Below are 20,942 nucleotides of genomic sequence, written 5' to 3'. Positions count from 1 at the left end.
TGCACACGCGTCCTCACGCGCTGTCCTTCTGCAGCCCCAGGAAGACACCTGTGCTGGGACCGTGTGTGCCTGGTACTCAGTGAGCACCCGGCTTCCTGTGGCGAGTGTCTGCAGGCACGATTTCACCCTTGGGCTCTGCGCCTTCGTCTTCAAAGTGCATTTCTTTGGTCTGTGCTTGAATCTCGTCCGGACCACCCCACCCTGGGCCGTTGTTGCTGTAGCTGGGCTGCGATCCAGCATCTTCGTGGCGTTAGGGTTCGTGTCGTCCATTACTCATTGTTCTTTGTGTTTTGCTGTTTGGATTGAATTTTTATGATTCCAGTTTATTCCACTACTGGATCGATGGATGGTGTCCGTCTTCCTCTGGCGTCCGCGGGGACCGTCTGGCTGCAGTGTCTGTCGTTGCTGCTGGTGCCACACCCGCTGACGCGGTGGCAGAGTCTGACAATAACGTGTCCCCAGCCCTCCCTCCTGTCCTGTCACGTTGTAGTGTCCTGTGTGCTAGCCCCGCAGGGTGCTGCTGTCCTGTCTCTTCAGTTCTCTTTCAGACCGCTCAGACATAAGAGTCTTTGGTTGACTCTCGTTTAGACCCTGCCCCGGGGCCCCTCCCCTCTGTTGGGTCGCAGCCCGGGACCTCGCTGTCGTGGCCGAACCACAGCGCAGGTCACCGCCGACAGTGAGTTCTCTGGCTTCTGTGGGCCTGGAAATGTCTCTCTGCCTTCCTCTGGGGAGGTCTTTTCACGGGCGCAGACCTCTGAGCACCTGCAAAGGCTGCTGCCGCCCTGTTCGTGGTTTCCGACGAGGGTGCCGGTTGCCCTTCCTTTTTGTTCCTCTGGTGTGATGTTCGGTTTTTCTTCAGCTGCTCCGAGGTTTTCTCTTGTCTCTGGGCCTGGGTGCCATGGTTTTGTTCTTTCTTTTGTCTTTCTCTTTCTCCAGGCTCTCTGAGCCTCTTGGACTTTGCTCTGGTGCCTGCTTGTCCTTGAGCCTCCTCAGCCTGGCTGTCCTCCTGTCTGGCACTCTGGTCACATATATGTCAGCGCATGTGACGGTGTCTCAGCCGGGCGGATCCGCTCTCCTTTCTGGTTCTGTTTCAGGTTTGGGTGAATTACACTGACCGTTTTCAGTTCCGTAATTTCTTCTTTCTGGGCTATGGTCACAAGCCGGTCCTGTGCATTTATCCGTTTGCATATTTTTTATTTCCAACATTTTTATTTGACTTTTCTACCATTCCTGGCGTGCCTGAGCAGCCGGGCACTCCGCGCTCTCCTGGCACGGCTCTGGCTCCTGGCCGTGCATTCGGACTCCCCAGCAGACGCCCTCAGCCGCCTCTCCACCACTTGGGGCCCCGCGATTCTCGGTGCGGGATCCTGCTTGTGGTTGATGCTGAGCAGCGTCTCGTCTCCTGCTGCTGACGGCGGTAACGTCTGCGGTGCGGGCGGTCAGCTAGGTGCGCCGCTCCCAGAGCTGCTGTCGTCTGCCTGCGTCAGCTGCTGTTCCTGGGCTCCCTCCCCGGCACTGACACTTGGACCTCTTTGGATTTTTCCTCGTGTTTTGAATTTTTTTTTTTAAGATTTTATTTATTTAGTTGACAGAGATCACAAGTAGGCAGAGAGGCAGGGAGACAGTGGAGGGGGGCAGGCTCCCCACTGAGCAGAGAGCCCGATGCGGGGCTTGATCCCAGGACCCTGGGATCATGACCTGAGCCGAAGGCAGCGGCTTCACCCACTGAGTCCCCCAGGCGTCCCTGTTTTATAAATTTTTTGCATAGTTTTACATAACCCGATTTCTGTGTGGTGTCTTGACTGTCTGCTCGAGAGACACTGACTGTGGCCGCCCGTGTAGTCCACTGCGTTCTCACACTGCTGTTTGCTGTCTTTGCTGCTGGTTACAGCGTGTTTGTGGTTTCCTAACGCACTGTGGCAGTGCTCCCAGCTGAGCCAGGGGTGTGCTTGGATTACGTTTCTCCTAAACAACTCTTGACTTTCCTGAGTGGATGATTTTCTCGTTTTTCATTTTCTGTGTTCCTCTGACAAGCTCGGTCGCAGATCGATGGAATTGCACGTTTCCGTAGGCATTTGCTGCACATCAGGTCTGTCTGGGTTGTCACTTTCTCGTCTTGGTGGTGCAGAGCCCTCAGGAGCCCCTCACAGAAGGTGCCTGGGAGATGAATGGCTGAGACTTGGGGTTCTGGAGATGAGCTAGCCCCAGCCGGAGCCCGGGGTCGGACTCCCGTCTCCTTCGCACTCGAGACCGCTCTTCGTCCTGCCGCGCCGCGCCGGCTGCCGGCTGGGAGCTCGCTGGTCCCCGGGCAGCCGCGTCCCACACGAGCGGGGATGGCCGCCTCCAGTTCGTGTACCCTTGCTTCTCTCCGTTTTACTTTTCTTCTCGGTTCCCTGCATGGAGCCTCCAGTTCTCTTCTCCGTTTCCCAAACTTTTGTCCGTTTGCTTCGCTTTCAGATAATCCCGTTCCTTCCGGCACATCCGTAGAAATTTCCCTTTCCTGCACCTTCGTTCCAGCTCCCGAGAGCTGCTTTTTGGTCTGCGAGCATGTCTTCGTTTAGTCTCCCGTCCGGTCTGAGAGTGGCCGCTGACCGGGGCGCCGGTGACCGTGTCTGCACGCTGTCCACCCTGGCTTGTGCTCCTTGGGTGGCTTCTGACTTCCCTTGGTTGCTCTAGTCTCTGCTTTGTCTCTGCTGCTCCCGCTGGAGCAGACGTCTGTCAGGGATGGTGGGTCTGGGCCTTGCTGTTCGCCGCCGCTGTGTCACTCGGTGCGGCGGGGGGCCCGGTTGGCGGAGCAGTTGCAGGGTAGGGCTGACCAGTAGCCCTTTGTCTGGTGCTTGGCTCTGGCTGCCCTGACCACTGCTGGGGCTCCGTGCATTCACAGTGAGGTTCCACTGCTGAGCCACCGCGCCCCTCCCATCCGGCCTGGTGTGTGTCCGTTTGGCTCGCCCGGGACGTTTTCCTCAGTTCGCCGAGCTAAGCACCTGCTCCTCTGACACTGTGTATGTGGCCGCCTGTCAGGCTGACTGTTGTGTCGGGCAGACTCGAGAGGGTGGAACCCTTCCTTTCCTCCGCGTTCCACCCCCCACCCCGACCCGGGGCCCTCGGAGTCTGCCCTGGACTCGCATCCGCGGGGCCCTCCCTGACGGGCTGCCGCTGACCCTGGTCTCGTGTGATTGCAGCTGGGCCGGTGCACCAACAGCGTGGTCAAGCACGAGCTAATGCGCCCGTCCAGCAGAGCGCCGCTCCTGGTGCTGTGCGAGGACCACCGGGGCCGGATGGTGAAGCACCAGTGCTGTCCCGGGTGTGGCTACTTCTGCACAGCGGTAAGTGCCCGGCTCTCCGTGCGTCCCCGGCGGGGTGGGCTCTTGCTGGCGCTCGCTGCCTCCCTCCGCTGGCCGTCAGGGCGGACGCCTCCCGGCAGCCCCCGAGTCCGGAGGCCCCTCCTATAACGCCCTGGTTTTGCTGTGGGTGAGCCGGCAGGCTCCCGGGGAGAGCTAGGACAGGGCAGGCCGTGCCCTTGGTCCCTTCCTCCTACTCACTGCGTCTGAGCACATGGCGGCCTGGCGCCTGGGCAGGGCCCGCCTGGCTCGCCTTCCGCTTTGCCTTCATCTCTTGGTTTTAGGGTCTTCTCTGTCAGGAACTTCATTCCCCATATACCAGTGCCTGCGGTGGCCATAAGAACACGGGGGCCCTGTGGTTCGTTCGGCCCACAGCTGAGCAACTGCCTGCGCCAGGAGCTTCTCTGCAGTGGCCGCTCTTGGGATTTGGCACCCGTGCGCCCTTCCTTGTCTGCCATCCCCTCGTTGCTTGTGCCGGAAGGGAGGGAGGCGGTTTCTCTGTCCCGTTCACCCTTCGCTCCCAGCAGCAGCACGCTGCTCCCCTGCTTCCCGTCCTGCTGGGGCTTTCCCTCCTTGGTGCTAGCGAGAGGCCTTGTTTGAGGCCGGCGGGTTTGCCTGAAGTGCCCTTGGTGATGCTGGGTAATGTCTGCGGAGCACGGCTGCTCCTCGCGGTTGTGAGATTCTCTTCCTGGATTGTCCTCTGGGGTCCTTCTTGGGACTGGGTCCTCTGTGCAGTCTCTTCTCAGGTTAGAACAGTCGGAGAGCAGGGCCATGGGCTCCCGGCGCGTAGGGGGCAGTCAGGTGGGTTCTCCTGTCTTCATGCTCTCTCTTTAGAGCAGGGGTGGGGTCAGGTGGGGGCCGTCTGGGCGGCTCCATCGGTTAAGTCTCCGCCACTTGGCTTCCGCTCCGGCCGTGATCTCAGGGCTGTGGGATCGAGCCCAGTCAGGCTCCGCGCTGAGAGCCTGAGAGGTCGGCTTGAGACCCTGTCTCTTCCTCCGCTCCTCTTGCTCTTGCTGTCTTTCTCTCTCTCCCGCAAATAAACCTTCCCAAAGAAACAAAAAGAAAACAAAGCGGGTGTCTGTGTGGACCCACCGCAGATGTAGACCGTGGGTTCCCTCTGTACCGGCGGGACGGGGAGCCCCGACCGTCCAGCGGGCCCGTGGCACGCACGCCGCACTCCTAGGCGGGTTCTGCGCACCGTGTGCTTTCACGCACGCTAACCTGACGGTAAGCGAGGGCTTCTCATCCCGTGTTCAGGGCAGCTTTATGGAGTGCCAGCCCGAGAGCAGCGTCTCCCACCGCTTTCACAAAGACTGTGCCTCTCGCGTCAACAATGCCAGCTACTGTCCCCACTGTGGGGAGGAGATCTCCAAGGCCAAAGAGGTGACCATCGCAAAAGCCGACACGACCTCCACCGTGACGCCGGCCCCGGGGCAGGACAAGAGCTCCCCGGTGGAGGGCCGGGCTGACACGACCACGGGCAGGTAGGCGCCCGGCGCGGCTCGGTCTGCTCCCCGAGCCTCTGTGTCTTCAGGTGCTGACCCTGCGTGTGTGTGCACATGGCCTCTGCCCCGCGGGGTGTGTCCGCGCGTCTGTGCATCTGGCGCAGGCGAGCGCGGTACTAGCTCTTCTGGAGCAGGCCGTTGTGGGCTGAAGGCCGGCTAAACGGAAACGGAGTCTTGTGAGGGGAAGGGCTCCTGTTGGGAGCGTCCGACGTAGTCGCTACCACGCTGATACCGCGAGGCGTAGTAGCTCGTGGAGGGCCGTGTCGAAGGGCCTCGAGCTGCGGACGTAGCCGACCGAGCACCGGGAGGAGGCCGGTTTCATCTTGCTGTTCTGCACTAACGCCGCTAGTCTGTGTGAACGGAACCCACCGCAGTCAGGTTTCTGGGCGGGTTTCCTCCCACTGGGGAGAGCGTGGGTTTGGTAGCTAGCGCCAGCTGGGAGGCGCATTCAGAAAACCAAACTTGGACGTGGTCCTGGAAACCCTGGAAAACTTGCCCTTTTGCTTGAATGTCACTTTTCCTGGGAATTTGCCCTGAACTGGACTCTGATCCAAGGACTGAACAGAGAATGAGTCTGGAGCTGTTTTCACGCTCAGCTGGAAGGGTCTGAGTGAATCATGTTCTGTGTTTTCATTGATTTTCACGAGAAGGCGAGATTTTCACATATCTGCAGTTCAGCCTGTCATTTCTTTCCTGCCCTGAAGCACTGCGGGACCCCTGCTCTCGGAGGACGGCAAGCCGCAGAGCACAGCGCCCCAGGCGGCCGAGGGCTTCGACCCCACCGGGCCTGCCGGGCTGGTGAAGCCGGCCCCCGGCCTTTCCCAGGGACCAGGGAAGGAGACCTTGGAAAGTGCTCTGATCGCTCTGGATTCAGAAAAGTAAGAACCAGTCTGCTTTTTCAGACGTGGGTCTGGGCCTGAGCCACTGCCCTCTGCCCATCTGGACACTCCTTCCTGCAGGTTTCTCTTCCCTCCTTGTCAGCCGTGGGGCCGTTGGAGCCCGTGTGTCCAGACCCCTGCCTCCAGTGCTTCCGCTGCCCCCACAGTCGCACTTCCCAAGGGTCTGCACCTTGTATTGCCACCTCCTAAGGGCACCGGGTTCCCTCCCGGGGTCGTGGGCATTCCTGAGGGGGGGTCACTGTAGCATTCTTGAGCTTTTCAATAAGTGGTGTTCATCAGGTCAATTTACGTATTTTTACACTCTTTGAAGAAATTACTGCCAACTGTCCATTATACTAAGAGCAGAAGGTAACTTCTGCCAAGTCATTAGTGAGGACAGTCCCGTCGTCCTCTTACAGACATGTGCCCAGGGAGGTGATGACCCCTGGCTGGCGTTGACCTCAGGACACGAGAGCAAATGCCTCTTGGCTGATTCCTCGTCTGTGAAATGAAGGGTTGGCTCACACGGCTTTGGGGCTCACCTGCCCGTGCCCAGGCAGTGCTGCCCTGCAGGGGGGCCCTATGACCCGTGAGCCAGGCAGGGTTCCTCCCCCAAGGAAGCCCAGCGGTCTAGTTCCCCAGGGCCTCAGGCTAGGCCCCGTGTCCTTCCTCGGGGCAGCGTGCCGCCCTGCTGGAAGGGGCATGTGTTCGCGTGCTCTTGACCGGGGGGAGCTCAGGGTCAGGAGTCACTGCCCAGTCCCCATAGCTCTCGCTCCATCAGTGTCCAGCCTTCTCTGTGGCTCTGATGTTACCGTGGCTGTTGCGTCCCCCCGCCCTGCTCACCAGGCCCAGACTGCACACTGCTGGAGGGGGCAGGCTGGGCCCCGCCACCTCAGGGCCTCCCATGACCCCGCGCTGCAAAGCGATGGTTCCCTCTGTTGTCACGGTTCGTAGAAGCCTCGGGAGCCATTCTCCTGTTGTGGATGAAGAAGGTAGTTGCTCGTTTTTGTTATTTTTTCCTGTGAGATGCCTGAGCCTGGTGAGTTTCCTGCTCTTGACCCTGAGGCATCAGCAGGTGGACCTCCCCAGGCCTTCCTGTCCTGCAGCGTCCTTCTGTGTGTCTGCGTGTGTGGTGGCAGGGGGACCGGGAGCCTGAGTGGGGCTGCGGCGGTCCCAGCCATCCCGCTCTCTCCACAGACCCAAGAAGCTCCGTTTCCACCCGAAGCAGCTGTATTTCTCCGCCAGGCAAGGGGAGCTGCAGAAGGTGCTGCTCATGCTGGGTAAGTGGCCTGTCCCTGCGGCCCCGGAGCACACAGTCGCTTGCTAGCTTTTCCCAGGTGGGATCCTTGATTTTCTTCATCCGCGTCTCATTTCTCCGGGCTGAGCCCAGCGGCGTCCCCCGTGTGATATTCCTATGCTGGTGCTCATAGTGACAGAAATACTTTCTAGGAATTTCTCATTTTCAAAGAAGAATTAGGTGTGTGATCAAATTAAGAGAAGGCGTAGATCAGGAAGAAGGAAGAGGAGTGAGCTGGGGCGGGCCACGAGCTGGCGGCAGGAAAGCAGGAGCCGGCCGTGGGCAGAGCAGGACGCATCACACGGACTTCTTCGGGGTGACGCGCCGGCTGGTGCTTTCAGACCCTTCCCAGCTCTCCTCTGGGCAAGGAAGGCCGGTGATTTGATTCTGAGCTCTCAGCTCGAGGCTTTGTTTTTCTGGGTTCAAGAGTGATTAAAAAATCTCTTTATTTGACAGTCAAAGAAGAAACTCAATGATTTGTTCTAAAAATCTAAGACATTTAATGTTGACTGAAATGGCGGTTTTGGTCATTTCCCCCAGGCTTGGTGGGGTTCTGCGGTTGCCCGTCTGCTCTGTCGCTGGTCTGTTAGCTGATGTCCGCCGCAGGCCTGCTGGGCTCGCGCGCACCAAGCCACGTGTGTTTGAGGCTGCCCAGTGGGCCTGTTGTCCTTGGGCTTAGCAGGTGCCCCCAGTCTGGGAGGAAGGCCGAGAGCAGGAGTGCTTGAGAATACAGAAGGAACCCCAGAGAAATTCTGGGGGCCTCGAGTTAGACGAGGTCAGTGAGGGAAGGGATTTATATTGTGAGGTCGTCGCTGGCAGTAGGCCCCCATGTGGAGTTTGGTGTGGAACGAGCATCCTTCCTTTTGAGTCTTCCAGTGTGTTGGGACCTAGACACGGGGTGGTGGGGGATGCTGGTTCTGCGCGGTCGCCCACATGGGCCTTTACCGGCCTTTGTGATCACCCTAGAGTGGGGGAACCAGAGGCTGCTTCTCAAGTAATCGGTGAACCCTGTTTGTTGGCAGTGGACGGGATCGACCCCAACTTCAAGATGGAGCACCAGAACAAGCGCGCCCCGTTGCACGCCGCCGCGGAGGCCGGCCACGTGGACATCTGCCACATGCTGATTCAGGTCGGATGGCGCAGCCCTCCTCCGAGCCCCCACTCTCGCTCCCGACGTTGTCCAGTGACACGACTCGTGGTCCCGAGAGCGCACAGGTCCCACGGCCCTTCCGGCTCACACGGAAAACCAGCGTTTCTGTCCCCCCAGTCCCGGCACGTCCTGGCCCGGCTCTCAGCCCCACGGCGGCTTCTCGGCTCTTTCTAGATTCGTCGTTGTTGCTCCCGTCCTACATGCAGTTTGTAGTATCAGTTATGACTGAGGGCGTGGAAGGGCTTGGCCCTGACGCACTCACACCGCCCGCTCCCGGTCTCCTCCTCTGCATATGACCCAGTGTTGCCGAGATCAGGGGACATGGATGCCGAGGTCACCCTTGTGTTGGGTGGTCCCGTCGCTACTTTCCGGGCTGGCCGCGGCGCCGCCAAGAGCGGTCACTGTCGTGGGCTTCTGTTGTCTCTTGGCCTCCTGCTGATTCGTTCCTAACGCTCTGAACAGACTGCATCCTGTCTCGTGTCACCTGGAAGCACCGTTGCTTGGTCCTATGTCCTCTTTCTCTGGGCCACGCCTTCCCTGACCTTGGCCCTGCATTGGGTCCCCTGTGTGCTTGAAACCAAATTTTGGCCTGGCCCTGTATCTCCGGGTGCTTCAGGAAATCTCTGATCCACTGGTCTGAGATCTCCCTGCGATGCAGTGCTCTTTTGACTCCTTTGGGGCATTTGCTGTGTCCTTTCCTGTCCCTTGTCCTAGGGTTTCTGGATGCCACCTTCCCATCTGCCCTCTGAGCCCTGTTTACGTGGTTGGCCTTACGGACTCGTTCTCTGGACTTCGTTTCCCGCTTGCTTGCTAGGCCGTGTTCTTGACTCGCCCTTCAGCTCCTCTGGGGAATTGTCATCTGTGCCATCACGTCTTGAGACCCAGTACCCTTTTCTTGCTCCTTTTTCGCATCTCTGTTCTTCCCTGTTCCTTTGAAGATAGTACAGTAATTCTGAGGTTTTATGCTGCTCTGTTCATTTTAGTCTTTCTTTTTAAAGGTTTTCCTCAAATGCCTGATGATCTCTCTTTTTTCACATCTAAAGCACTAAAATGCTGGCGGCGGGTCCCTGCCTCGTCACTGTCGGGCGCCCTGCACACATTGCCGGCTGGAGAGGGTGCGTGAGTGTGGATGGTCGCCTGCGTGTGCGTCGTGGGAGCTGGAGGTGCTGGGGTCGCCGTCCTCCCTCGGCCTCACCTGTGTGGCTGTCCCCACTCGCCTGGAGCGTTTTCGCATCGTTCTTATCGCTGCTGACGGATGTGGCACTTGTGGGCGGAGCAGGACACGGTGGCGCTGACGGCCGCGCGTGTGTCTTACCGCAGACCCTCTTGTGAGTGTGGACCCCTGGCTCCCTCTCATGCCGCAGAGGGCTGCTTGCATGGCTCTTGTTAAGCAGCATGTTGCTGGAAGGGTTGAAAGCTCAGTCTGATAATCTCGGTATTTTAATAGGAACTTTTATTTTAGATAATATTTATTGTAATCCTTAGTGTTTAAATATGTATTTGTTGTTTCATATTGTTCTGGTTCTTAGTCTTTTCGAACAAATATATATATTTTTAATCTCCTTTTGTGGCCTTCTTTTGGGTTGAATTCACTTCAATCCCCTCAATTCCTTTCTCTTCACTCACTCTTCTTTCTGGCCTCCAGAGGTCACTGTGTGGTCTGGCGTGCAGGCCTCCTGTCTTCCAGCGGGCAGGACTGGGGGTGGGGGGGGGCGCGGAGGACCAGGGGAGGAGAGATGGCCTTGCCCTGTGCGGCGAGCTTGAGCTACTTCCGTGGGGAGGCCCCCGGAGGCCTCCGGTACGAGTCCAAGAGAAGCCTGGCCGGGCTCGGCTGCCAGGCAGCCAAGAGGGCTGCTCATAGTGGTCATGCAGGGGAGGGTTCTTGGCCTTGACCGTGACGGGTGGCTGATCTGGCAGAGAATGGCAGCTGGCATGGCCACTGGGGCAGTGACCGTGGGTGCTGGTGCTCTGAGGGGAGAAGGCTGGGGGTCAGCAGGACGGGGGGACGCTGTCCTGTCCCCGCCGTGAGGAGTTGCAGGGTGTGCCTGTGGTCTGTGCTTTTCCGAGGGTTGGCTAGAGGCCCAGTGCTGTGTGGGACCTGTGGCGGGCCGGGGCCGGGACAGGGACAGGGTCGCCCTGATGGTCCTGTGTGCCGTGCAGAGTTGGGTGAGGGGCTGTCCAGGCTCCTCCTCGTCTCAGAGACCAGCGTGGGGTCTTCTTGGGAGATGTTTCCCTGGATTTGGGATTCTGGATTGCTGGTTGTTTTCTCTCACTTTGAGGAATGATTCCACGGTCTTCTGGCCTCTGTGCTTTCTTTGAGAAGTTAGCTCGTCACTGCTTTGAGAGGACCTGTTTTCTCTTTGGCGCCCTCCCCACCTTTTTTACCGTTAAAGTGTGTGTGTGTGTGTGTGTGTGTGTGTGTACGTAAGATGCATACGGAATAGTCCTTAAGATGTAAACGTCCTGTTGATAAATAATCATGAAGAGTACCAGGTCAGGACACCCCCCTGCACACCCCCCTGGAGGGGACGGCTCTCCGGGCTCTCGCTGTGGCAGCCCTGCTCTCTGCGTCTCTCTGGCTTGATCACCTTTTAGCTTACCTGAGTCTGCCACGCCGCTTTATGCTCCTCGAGGCACACGGTGGGAATTCTACTGTGTCTTCCTTTTAGCCTAGGAGCAGAAAGCCTGCTTGTGCCTGTGAGGACAGGGGACCAGGTGTCTATGCTCTGGTCCGGCCCTGCCCGTCCTGTGCTCGTGGGAGGCCCTGTCCTGGCAAAGTGTCTCTCACCCCACACCGTGCACTGGGCAGGCTCTGGCTCTGACCCCCTCCCCGGTCCCACCGTGGCCCTGAATCTGCCGACTGGGGTCGCCAGCCTGCGCTCTTCTGGGTGCCTGTGCTCTCGGGGTTTGAGGAATGTCCCTTCCCGGCCAGGAGCGCCTGTGAAGAGCGGTTCTGAGATCTCTCCCTCCTGTTCAGCTTTTGGCCTGAGGCCTCGCTGCAAACAGCTCTTGTTCCGTTTGGACCCCAGGGCGCTGCAGTGTGGTGTGCGCTGCCGCACGTGGCCGTCTGGGTTTGAATGACGGAAGGACACGGAAGGAGGTGTGTGCTCCTTAAGACCCGCTCCCTGTTCTCACCGTTCTCTCCGGTGGGAAGCCCGAAACCGCATGGGCACCTCATGGTTTCTCTCACTCTCCTGTCTTCTCCCTCCGTCTCGAGCTTCTCATGGAGTCTGTGGCTTTGTTTCTCAGTCATCCTTACCTTTTTCTGGTGATGATCACTTTCTTCTGGGCCAGCTTTTGGGGCATCAGTTCTGGGTTGTCTCTTTGACCCCGTGAGGGCCTTTGTCATGTGTTGCCCCTGATTTCAGATGGGCACACAGGGAATTGGTCGTGGGTCCTCAGACCTTACCCCCACATCTCGGCCTAGTCTGACCCTGGTGTAACCGAAGTTCAGGGGCCTGGTCCTCTGACCCTTGACGTTCTGTTAGTGCCTAGTCTCCAGCTCTGCCTGTGGCCCCAGCCCTGTTCTGCCTTCTGGAATTCACCAGAAGTCTCCTTCAGAGTTCCTGAAACCACGTCAGTCCCCTGCTTTCCTTAAGTTCACCGCTCTGGATCTATTTAAGAAGTTTTTTTGGTTGTTTGTTTGTTTAATTTTAAAGTTCTTAACTCATTTTGTTACTTTTGATTTTAATTACAAACAGTAAAAGCAATATTATTGTCAGCCTTTTCCCAGTAAATATTTATTTTATGAACTAAATACTAGGTTTTGGCACATCAGTTTAAGAAAGCAGGCAGTTTCACCCCCATGGGGAAAAGGTTTTAATTGTAAGACACCCAGTTTGCTTATGGCACACAACACATTTTAAAGCTGGACCTTCTTAAGTTCCACACAGACTGAAATCTATGTGTATTTGCTGGACCGTTAACTTCTCAAGCACATATTCTGTTGGAAGTGTTAGAGATTGCTTCAAGATACTTAGTATTGGAAATCAGCTTTTATTCTGCTTATTTTGGGAGGCATTAAAACAGCCAGAGAAAGAGGTCAGTGAGTCAGGTTGGCCTGTGGTCTCGGTAGGCCCAGTCACTGCCCGGCTACCAGCCCGGGCCTGCTGAGCAGCCCCCTCTACATCCCTCCTTTGCCTGCTTGCTTTTATTTTATTCTTTAAAGATTTTAGTTACTTTTGACCGAGCGCACGTGTGTTCGTGCCAGTCGGGGGAGGGGCAGAGGGAGCAGCGGACCCCCGCTGAGCAGGGAGCCCGATGTGGGACTCTGGCCACCCAGGTGCCCCCCTCCTTTCCTTCTTCAGAAGGTCATGACTTCTCGTTTCTAAAGGTATTGTCACTGATGTGCTGTAAACATTTCGGTTAAGAAAATGTCCTTGAGGGACGCCTGGGTGGCTCAGTGGGTTAAGCGTCTGCCTTCGGCTCGGGTCGTGATCCCAGCATCCTGGGATCAAGTCCCGCATCGGGCTCCTTGCTCAGCGGGGAGCCTGCTTCTCCCTCTGCCTCTGCCTGCCACTCTGTCTGCCTGTGCTCGCTCTCTCTCCCTCCCTCTCTCTGACAAATAAAATCTTTAAAAAAAAAACAAAGAAAAAGAAAATGTCCTTGAACTGAGGGTTTGATGGTAGTAAAATAATGATGTTTTTGAATTTGATTCTAAAGACTCAGTTGCAGTGAGTAGAAATGATTTGAGCGAAGCTCACGAGGTCTTCCCGCTTGCAAGCGTCTGAAGTGTACGGGTGCCCGGTCGGGGCGGCCCTGGGGGCTCTGGACGCACCTGACCTGTCCGGTTTCACTAGGCGGGCGCGAATATTGACACCTGCTCGGAGGACCAGAGAACCCCGTTGATGGAGGCCGCGGAAAACAACCATTTAGACGCAGTGAAGTACCTCATCAAGGCCGGGGCCCTCGTGGATCCTAAGGTACGCACCCCCTTACGCGTGGAGGTCCCTCAGCAGGAGGGGCGGGGCAGCTTCCTTGAGACGTCTTCAGGGATTGACAGCACCCAGCGTCCACCTGCTGGTCTGGAAGTAGTTAGCAGTTCACCTGGCTTGGTTCCCAGTGTGTCTGAGAACACGCTGCACACCGGCTCTGCCATGCAGAGGTCTCTAGCTTCCTTCCTTTTGTACACTTTCCCTCTTCTGACTTCCACTTAGAGCAGTTAGCACCCCCCGCAAAAGCATCCAGATCAGGAAAGAAGTAAAATGATCTCTGTTCATTAATGGTATGGTTTTTATATGTTGACAAATGCTAAAGAATTCCCATAAAAAACAGAACTAATAGATGCGTGTAGAAAAGTTATAAGATACAAACTCAGTGTATCTCTGTACACTGGAGGTGAGCTATCCAAAGGGGAAATTAAGAATTCTCTTTATAATAGTATCAAAAACAGTAAAACGTAAGGAATAAACGTAACCAAGGAGACAGAGACTTGCTCCCCGAAAGCCACGAAACGTCGCTGAAAGAGACGAAAGAAGACGTGAGTGCGTGGAAACGCGTCCCGCGCTCACGGGCTGGAACACCGAAGGTCGCCAAAGTGTCCGTGCACCGGGGGCGACCCCTGTCGGAGTCCCAGTGCCGTTTTTAGAGATGGAGAAAAACCGGTCCTGAAATCCCTGCGGATCTCGGGGACCCTGAGCACTCAGAACCAGCCTGCAGAGGACCGGAGCCGGAGGCCTCCCGCTTCCTGACTCCGGACCTGCCACGGCGCTCGAGTCAGCACAGCCGGCGCTGGCCTGGAGACGGACGCGCGGGGCGCGGAGCGCAGGGCCCAGAAACGAGCCCGTGGCGATGGGAACTGGTTCCCGGCGGTGCCGGCATCACTCGGTGGGAGGAAAGGGCAGTCTTTTTAACAATTGGTGCCGGGAAAGTGGGATCTTCACGTGTGGAAGGGTGGAAGAATGCAGCTGGCCTCCTCTTTGCTCTGCATTTAGTTACTCAAAATGGATCAAAGACCTAAACGTAACAGCTAGAACCATAGATCCTTAGAAGAGAAGAAGACAGACGTTCATGCCATTCATTGGGTCTGACAGTGGTGTCTTGGATATAACACCAATAGCACAGATAATAAAAAAGATAGATTTATAATATTTATATTAGAAACTTAAAAAATAAATAAAATAGATAAACCTAATCAAAAATAAAAACTTTCTGTGTCAGAGGACACTAAGAGTGTGGAGAGAACCCACGGAATGGGAGAAATAGTAATCCTGATGGGGAATTCCTATCCAGAATGTATAAAGAACTCCTACGACTCAATAACCAAAATCCAGCCCAATTCAAAAGTGGGCAAAGAAGGTCTGTAAATGGCCAATGAGCACATGAAAAGATGCTCAGTATCACCAGTCCTCAGAGAAATGCAAATCCAAACCACAGGGAGATGTCACCTGGTTCCCTTGGGGCAGCAGTTCCCTAAACCCGGGAAGCAAGTGCTGGCAGCCGTCGAGAAACTGGAGGCCTTGTGCACTGCTGCTGGGAATGTGAAATGCAGCTTCTGTGGAAAACGGTTTGGTGGTTCCTCAGAGAAGTGCAGGCTGAACTGCCGTGCGATCCGGCCCTTCCAGTCGTGGGCATTTGCCGGGAGAAACACGACAGGGCACGAATGGGTGTTCTCAGCAGCCTCGTTCGCAAAGTGAGGTGGCAGCGGCCCCACCGTCCACCACAGAGGGACGGGTTAGCGGAAGGTGGCCTGTGCACGTCACGGGTGCCGCCCAGCCCTAAAGGAGAAGGAAGCCCCAGGACCGGGGAAGGCTAAGCCGAGCCTGTCCCAGAGGGACACACCGGGTGGGATTGGCACGTGTGAGGACCCTGAGTCATCCAGTTGAGAGACTGGGAGTGGGTTGAATAAAGGTCACGGGGGCCGGGCGAGGCGGCGTCCTTGCCCAGTGGGGGTCTTGTAGGGTCCGCAGTGAGGGCCGCAGGACAGCAAGGGATCCCTGCCACCAAACTACACTTAAAACGACCAAAATGGCAAAATCTTTTATCTTGTACATAGGTACATATGTAACTACAGTGAAAATGTGAAAATGATCTTGTAGTTTTCACACGAATACACCTTTTTCCAGCCAAAGACTTATACTGTTCATAGTAATTTATCAGCTTCTTTTTTTCCACGAGATTATCAGTGTTTTTCTATTAAATACTGTTTCATAACATTATTTGAGGTGGCTGCGTTGTATTTCATGATGCAATGGTATCACTTTTAGTCAAATTTGCTTATTGCATAGTATTTTTTTTTAATTTCCCTTTTTTTTTTTTTTAAGACTTTATTTATTTATTTGACAGAGAGAGATACAGCAAGAGGGAATACAAGCAGGGGAAGTAGGAGAAGGAGAAGCAGGCTTCCCACCTAGCAGGGAGCCTGATGTGGGGCTCGATCCCAGGACTCTGGGGTCATGACCTGAGCCAAAAGCAGATGCTCAACCAACCGAGCCACCTAGGCACCCGTTTTCAATTTTTAAAAAGATCTATTTATTTTCAGAGAGTGTGCGAGCATGAGACCAGGGGGAGGGGCAGAGGGAGAGACTCTTTCAAGCAGGCTCCCCGCTGAGCGCAGAGCCCGACACAGGGCTCCATCCCAATGACCCTGAGATCATGACCTGAGCCAAAACCAAGAGTCGGACGCTTAGCTGACTGAGCCACTCTGGTGCCCTGTGTTTTCAGTCACCGTTACACACAGTGCTCCAGTTAGCATTTTTTTAGCTCAATTTTTGCATGTTTGATTTCTTGAGGACATATTTCTGGGTCTGGAATTATTAGATTGAAATGCTGAGGTGTGTGTGTTTTTTTTTAAATATTTTATTTATTTGACAGAGACAGAGAGGGAATACAAGGGGAGGGGGAGAGGGAGAAGCAGGCTTCCTATTGAGTGGGGAGCCTGATGCGGGGCTCGATCCCAGGACCCTGGGTCGCTGCCGCTGGGTGGAGGGCCCCTGCCCCCAGGAGAAGATAGCCCTGTTCAGATCTGGGCCGTGTCAACAGGGGAAGGTTTTGTGATACTCAGTACAAGGACAGACAGCTGAGAAACTTGAAAATAAGGCAGGCCTTTGCACCAACAACCATACGTTTTTTATTTCTCATACAACTAAAATTTTAAATGCCAGTAAGGTGGGGTTTGACTGGGTGGGTTTTCTTGGGAAAAGCAGGTTACTGACTAACTTCAGGATCGGTAAGAAATACGTTTATCCGTGTGTGTGTGAAAATCTCAGATCACTCCTCAGAGGGTCAGAAACGGGGAAGAGAAGAACTCGGGAGATGCGGTCTGTGCGGACAGGAGCAGGGGAGGCGAAGAGACGCTGGAAGGAGAAAACGGCGGAAGTGTGCGCGGGTCCCTGGGACTCACGGCCAGGAAGAGTCCGTGTGTGCAGGGCCCAAGCTCTCTGGTTGGCACTGAGCCTGGCTGTGCAAACCAGGATGCAGATGGTGCCCCAGCCCTCCCAGGACCCCCAAGACTCTCCTGGAGCTTCCTGGATCTGACCTCCACAGTGGAGGGTCGCCTTTGTTTCGGTTTGAGATGCCGCAGTTAATGGGACCTATTTAGCGCACTTGAGGAAGCAGAGCAGAAGGCTAATGGGGAGATGGGCCTGCAGCTGCAGGAGGCCACTCTGACGTGTGTGGGCCTGCAGGGCAAGTGTGCCCCCGTTCTGGGCCCCTGCTCTTCTCTGCCATTTATTATTTCTAATTGGGCGGCACATAGACCTGATTATGGAGTTACTAGCACTAGTCTAATGTGCGGTGGCGGCCGTTACCTCATGGAGGCCCCAGTGGGCATGGGGCCCTCCTGTCACGTGAGGAGTGCAGGTGCCTGGCACAGGCCTGGGGGCTCTGTTGGAATAGAGGCCGTGGTGCTGCACGTGGCCATGTTGAGAAGCCCGGGGTGTGCCTGACCCTGACTGGACCGTGGGATAAAGGAAGGGATGGGCGCGTCACATGGTGTCCCTGCAGGTGTGTCTTACAAGGTGAAGAGGCCTTGCCCCATTGATGTCCAGAGCTTGGAGTCTGGAGCCCGATGGACGGGGCTTGGACCCCAGCTGTGCGACCTCAGAAAACAACTCCGCCTTTCTCTGCCTGGGCTCCTTGCCATTCTAGAAGGTGCCTCCCTAGTGTGGGGAGCAGAAGGTCACTGTGGTGCTGCGTTCGGCCGTGCCGGAGGTCATGGGCTTTCTCTGGGTCTCAGTGGTGCTTGTGTTGCAGGACGCAGAGGGCTCCACTTGTCTGCACCTCGCTGCCAAGAAAGGTCACTACGATGTGGTTCAGTATCTGCTTTCGAACGGACAGATGGACGTCAACTGTCAGGTAACGCTGCCCCCTGCACTTGCGGACCCTCCACCTGGCCGCCTGGTCAGTGACCCTGTGCTCCGTCGTAGCAGGGGTGGCCCCTCTCCATTCTCTGCAGCCCCCTTGGCCTGGACTCGCCCCCACGGCCGCCTCCCCTGCCTGACCACTGGCTATTCTGAACGCTCACCACCGGCTCAGCGGCCCGGCCGGAGACTTCTCCCACAGCATCTCCCCGGGCTGACCTGCCAGGCACCCTCCCTCCCGTAGCCATCTCCCCTCCCAGCGTCAGTCAGGGTTCCACGGCAGGGTCTTTATGTACACGTGGGCCCGGCACGAGGAGGTCGCCTCTGCATCTAGTGAGTGGCTCAGAAGAGCGAGCGAGAGCGTTTCCCTCCCACTTGCCGACACCCAGACCGCCCCCCTCCCCTGTGACTCGGCCCTGGAGAGGCCATCTGGGCTCACAGGCCCTGTCCCGTCTTTTAGTCCAGCCATTGCCTCCGACCCAGCTCCAACAAGCCACCCTGACAGAGATCCTCCCCAGTGGCCCAGATAGAGCTCCCTGCCTTGTGCCACCTGGCCTCCCCCTGCTCTCACAGGCCCACGGGCTGGACCCCTCCCGATTCATTTCCTGTCTCCCACTTAGTTCGGTTTTATATGTTCCTGGGCTGGGTTCCCTGTGGTGTGCTTGTCCCCTGTTGTGCCCCCAGGGCCCAGGTGGTGCCCTCAGCCTGCCTGCAGGGATGGCCTCACTGTAGTCATGGGGGCCGCATGTCTCCCAGAGAGGTGGCAGCTGGTGAGGGAGGGACAGGAAGTCGTTGGGGACGTGTTGGGGAGGGTTGAGCTTTCTGCCACCAGACCATGAGTTGGCAACATGACACTCATTTCCTGAAGACTTGCCTTTTTCTGGTTTAAATAAAACTACCCACCACCACTGAGTAAGGAGACAGGCCTGGGTTGGGGATGGTAGAAAGCCAGCTCGTCCGAACCATGACAGACCCTAATATGGGGTCAGCCTGGGCAGGCTTTCTGCTTCCTGCCCTTCAGGAAGAAGTGGGAAGTGGGCACAGCCTCCATCAGTCTCTGGGCTTGGATGTCTGGCCGTCTGCAGTGTTGGCAGCTGGTCATACTTCATGCTCGGGGTCTGTCTGGGTCACAGGGGCCGGTGCTTCCTACCAGCCAGACTGCTGCTCTGGAAGGGACGGTCTGGTCAGCATTTCTTGGTCCTTATGTGGTCCAAGTAGGCGTCCTGGTGGTGACTGCCCAGCAGGCTGCGATGGCACGAGGGCACCTGGCGGATCTGTCCGCCCCCCTCAGAGCCGAGGTTCCAGCTGCTTCCTGCGCTCACTGAGGCACTGGGGGCTGTACCCTAAGCCTTGGTCTCCTCATCCACAGAATGGGGACTTGGACTGTCTCCTGTCTTTTGTAGTCATCTTACAGGTCCTGAGTGAGATCGCTTCATGTTACTTGCCTGCAGAGCTATAATGGATTGTGTGTGTGTGTGTGTGTGTGTGTGTGGTGTGTGTTTTTTGGCTTTTTTTTGGAATTAGGATGACGGCGGCTGGACACCCATGATTTGGGCCACGGAGTATAAGCATGTGGAGCTCGTGAAGCTGCTGCTCTCCAAGGGTTCTGACATCAACATCCGGGATAACGTGAGTCTCTGGCTGTCACTGGCCCTGAGCTCCCCCAAGGAAGCGGACCCTGGAGGAGGGTGGAGGGACCAGGGTGCACAGCGCAGGCAGCTGCAGCTTCTCGTTCTAGGAAGCCTGACTGCAGCTCTGCCCTCTTCTTTCATGTTTTCCACGGCCCCCGTGGACCCGCTCTGGCTTCCTGGGGTGGTTTTGTGGGTTAACCAGTTGCTGCGTGTAGACTGAGGGGCAGAGGTTCCTGAGACCTGCTCCATGGATAGTACCTACCTTTGGAGAGGTGGACCTGGACTGTGATGGCATCCCTGACTGCCACGTCTGCGGTTAGGGCCTGGGAGCCCAGGGCGCACCCCATACCTGGGCAGTAGCCGTGTGAACACTGTCTTGGGAGGAAAGAAAGGGAGCCACCGTGTGCCCAGACCGTGAGAGCTAAGGTGGTTGTGTGGATGGGTAGTTTTATGGGGCAGATTGTTTTCAGAAAACAGGGTTTTGGGGCCAAGGTCAGAATATTTGCCAGTTCCCCTGGGAGTAATCTTCCAGCCTGTGTATCAGACAGCAGGTGGCTGTAGTTCATTATTTTATTATTTTTTAAAAGATTTTATTTATTCCAGAGAAAAAGGGAAATAGTGACAAATCATGAGTGAGTAGGGAGCTGAGGGGAAGCAGGCTCCCCGCCGAGGAGGGAGCCCGATGAGGGCCTCCATCCCTGCACCCTGAGATCATGACCTGAGCCGAAGGCAGACGCGTAACTGACTGAAACACCCAGGACGCCCCTCTAGTTAATATAAAAGGGCGTTTCTTGGAAGGTCTTCAGGGATCCGCTCGGGAACAAGGCATAGGGATGGGGTCCCAGGGCGGATGGACACAGTGTGCCCTGCAGAGCTGTGTCGGCTGCTGCAGAGAGTCCCCCAAAGCCGTAAATGGAAAATGTAGCACAGACTCATTAAACTGATAATGAAATGAAATGAAAGCAACTCATGGTGAGACGTGATTTTTGCAAGCATGCCATTCAGTACGGCGCGAGTCACGTGGAGCCCGAGTGTCCAAGGTAGGGAGCCGGGTGGTGAGCGGGACGGGCTCACCAGATCCCCGCTGGAAGAAGGTGGGGCAGTAGCGAACACCACCGGATCACTCACTGTGGCTGCTCGGCTCTGGGACCTGGCCCCAGTCTGCGAGCCGGTCCTGCTGGCCTGAAACCGGGAAGAGCAGCACAGAGGCCGGCACCTGGGCCTGCAGCTTGGGGCTTAGCCGTGGGGTGTGTCTGTTTGTGTCCTTGGAGCTGGTGTCCGTGCAGTGGTGCTGCCTGGAGGGACCCAGGGCCTGGGATGCCCAGGGCAGCTCTGGGTGAGGGGAGAGGTAACGGCTATGATGAAGTCCAGCCTGGCTGCCGTAGGAGCCCGTTGTTCTCTGTCCTGCAGATACTTCGTGACACATACCGCGCGGCCTCCTTCGAGCGTGGCCGCGGCCGTGTATCCTTGGCGGGCAGGATGTCAAGAGTGTGTGGGAGCAGAGCGGCCCCCAGCCTCATAGGGCCTGTGGGTGTCAGTGCCTGTCCTGCTGGTGGCCCTCGAGAAGCAGGATGGACCAAGCTGTGTGGGTGCTGTTCCTGTGACAAACAGCCGTGCTTTTTTGCCCTAACAGTTCTAGTGATGTGTCCGAGGTGCACCATGTAAGGTGTCCAGGTGGATGTGTGTTAGCCCCAAAAACCATCGCCACAGTCAGGACAGTGCATGACTCTCCCAGAAGCTTCTTCCTGCCCCTGCCGCTCCACTTTCCATAGCCGGATCCCTGCACGGGGCCGGTGCCCAGGCAGCGTCAGTCAGCTGGGCTCATCGTGCCGGCTCGTGGG

General features: G+C 56.6%; 1 protein-coding gene across 4 annotated transcripts in view; it reads left to right on the top strand.

Moving 5' to 3' along the window:
- EHMT1 (euchromatic histone lysine methyltransferase 1) overlaps positions 1–20,942 on the top strand; it is a 140,366-nt gene that overhangs the window by 101,316 nt on the left and 18,108 nt on the right. For all 4 annotated transcript variants that reach the window (XM_044264407.1, XM_044264409.1, XM_044264408.1 and 1 more), the window contains exons 11-18: positions 3,183–3,326; positions 4,599–4,825; positions 5,551–5,724; positions 6,922–7,004; positions 8,044–8,150; positions 12,971–13,093; positions 17,364–17,465; positions 18,995–19,099. In XM_044264407.1, the coding sequence (XP_044120342.1) occupies positions 3,183–3,326; positions 4,599–4,825; positions 5,551–5,724; positions 6,922–7,004; positions 8,044–8,150; positions 12,971–13,093; positions 17,364–17,465; positions 18,995–19,099 (1,065 nt within the window). The remainder of the gene's footprint in view (positions 1–3,182; positions 3,327–4,598; positions 4,826–5,550; positions 5,725–6,921; positions 7,005–8,043; positions 8,151–12,970; positions 13,094–17,363; positions 17,466–18,994; positions 19,100–20,942) is intronic.

The sequence above is a fragment of the Neovison vison genome, chromosome 9 (assembly GCF_020171115.1).
Source record: "Neovison vison isolate M4711 chromosome 9, ASM_NN_V1, whole genome shotgun sequence".
Lineage (NCBI taxonomy): Eukaryota > Metazoa > Chordata > Mammalia > Carnivora > Mustelidae > Neogale > Neogale vison.
The sequence above is the reverse complement of the archived record's forward strand: the minus strand, read 5'-3'. Positions and strand labels throughout refer to the sequence as shown.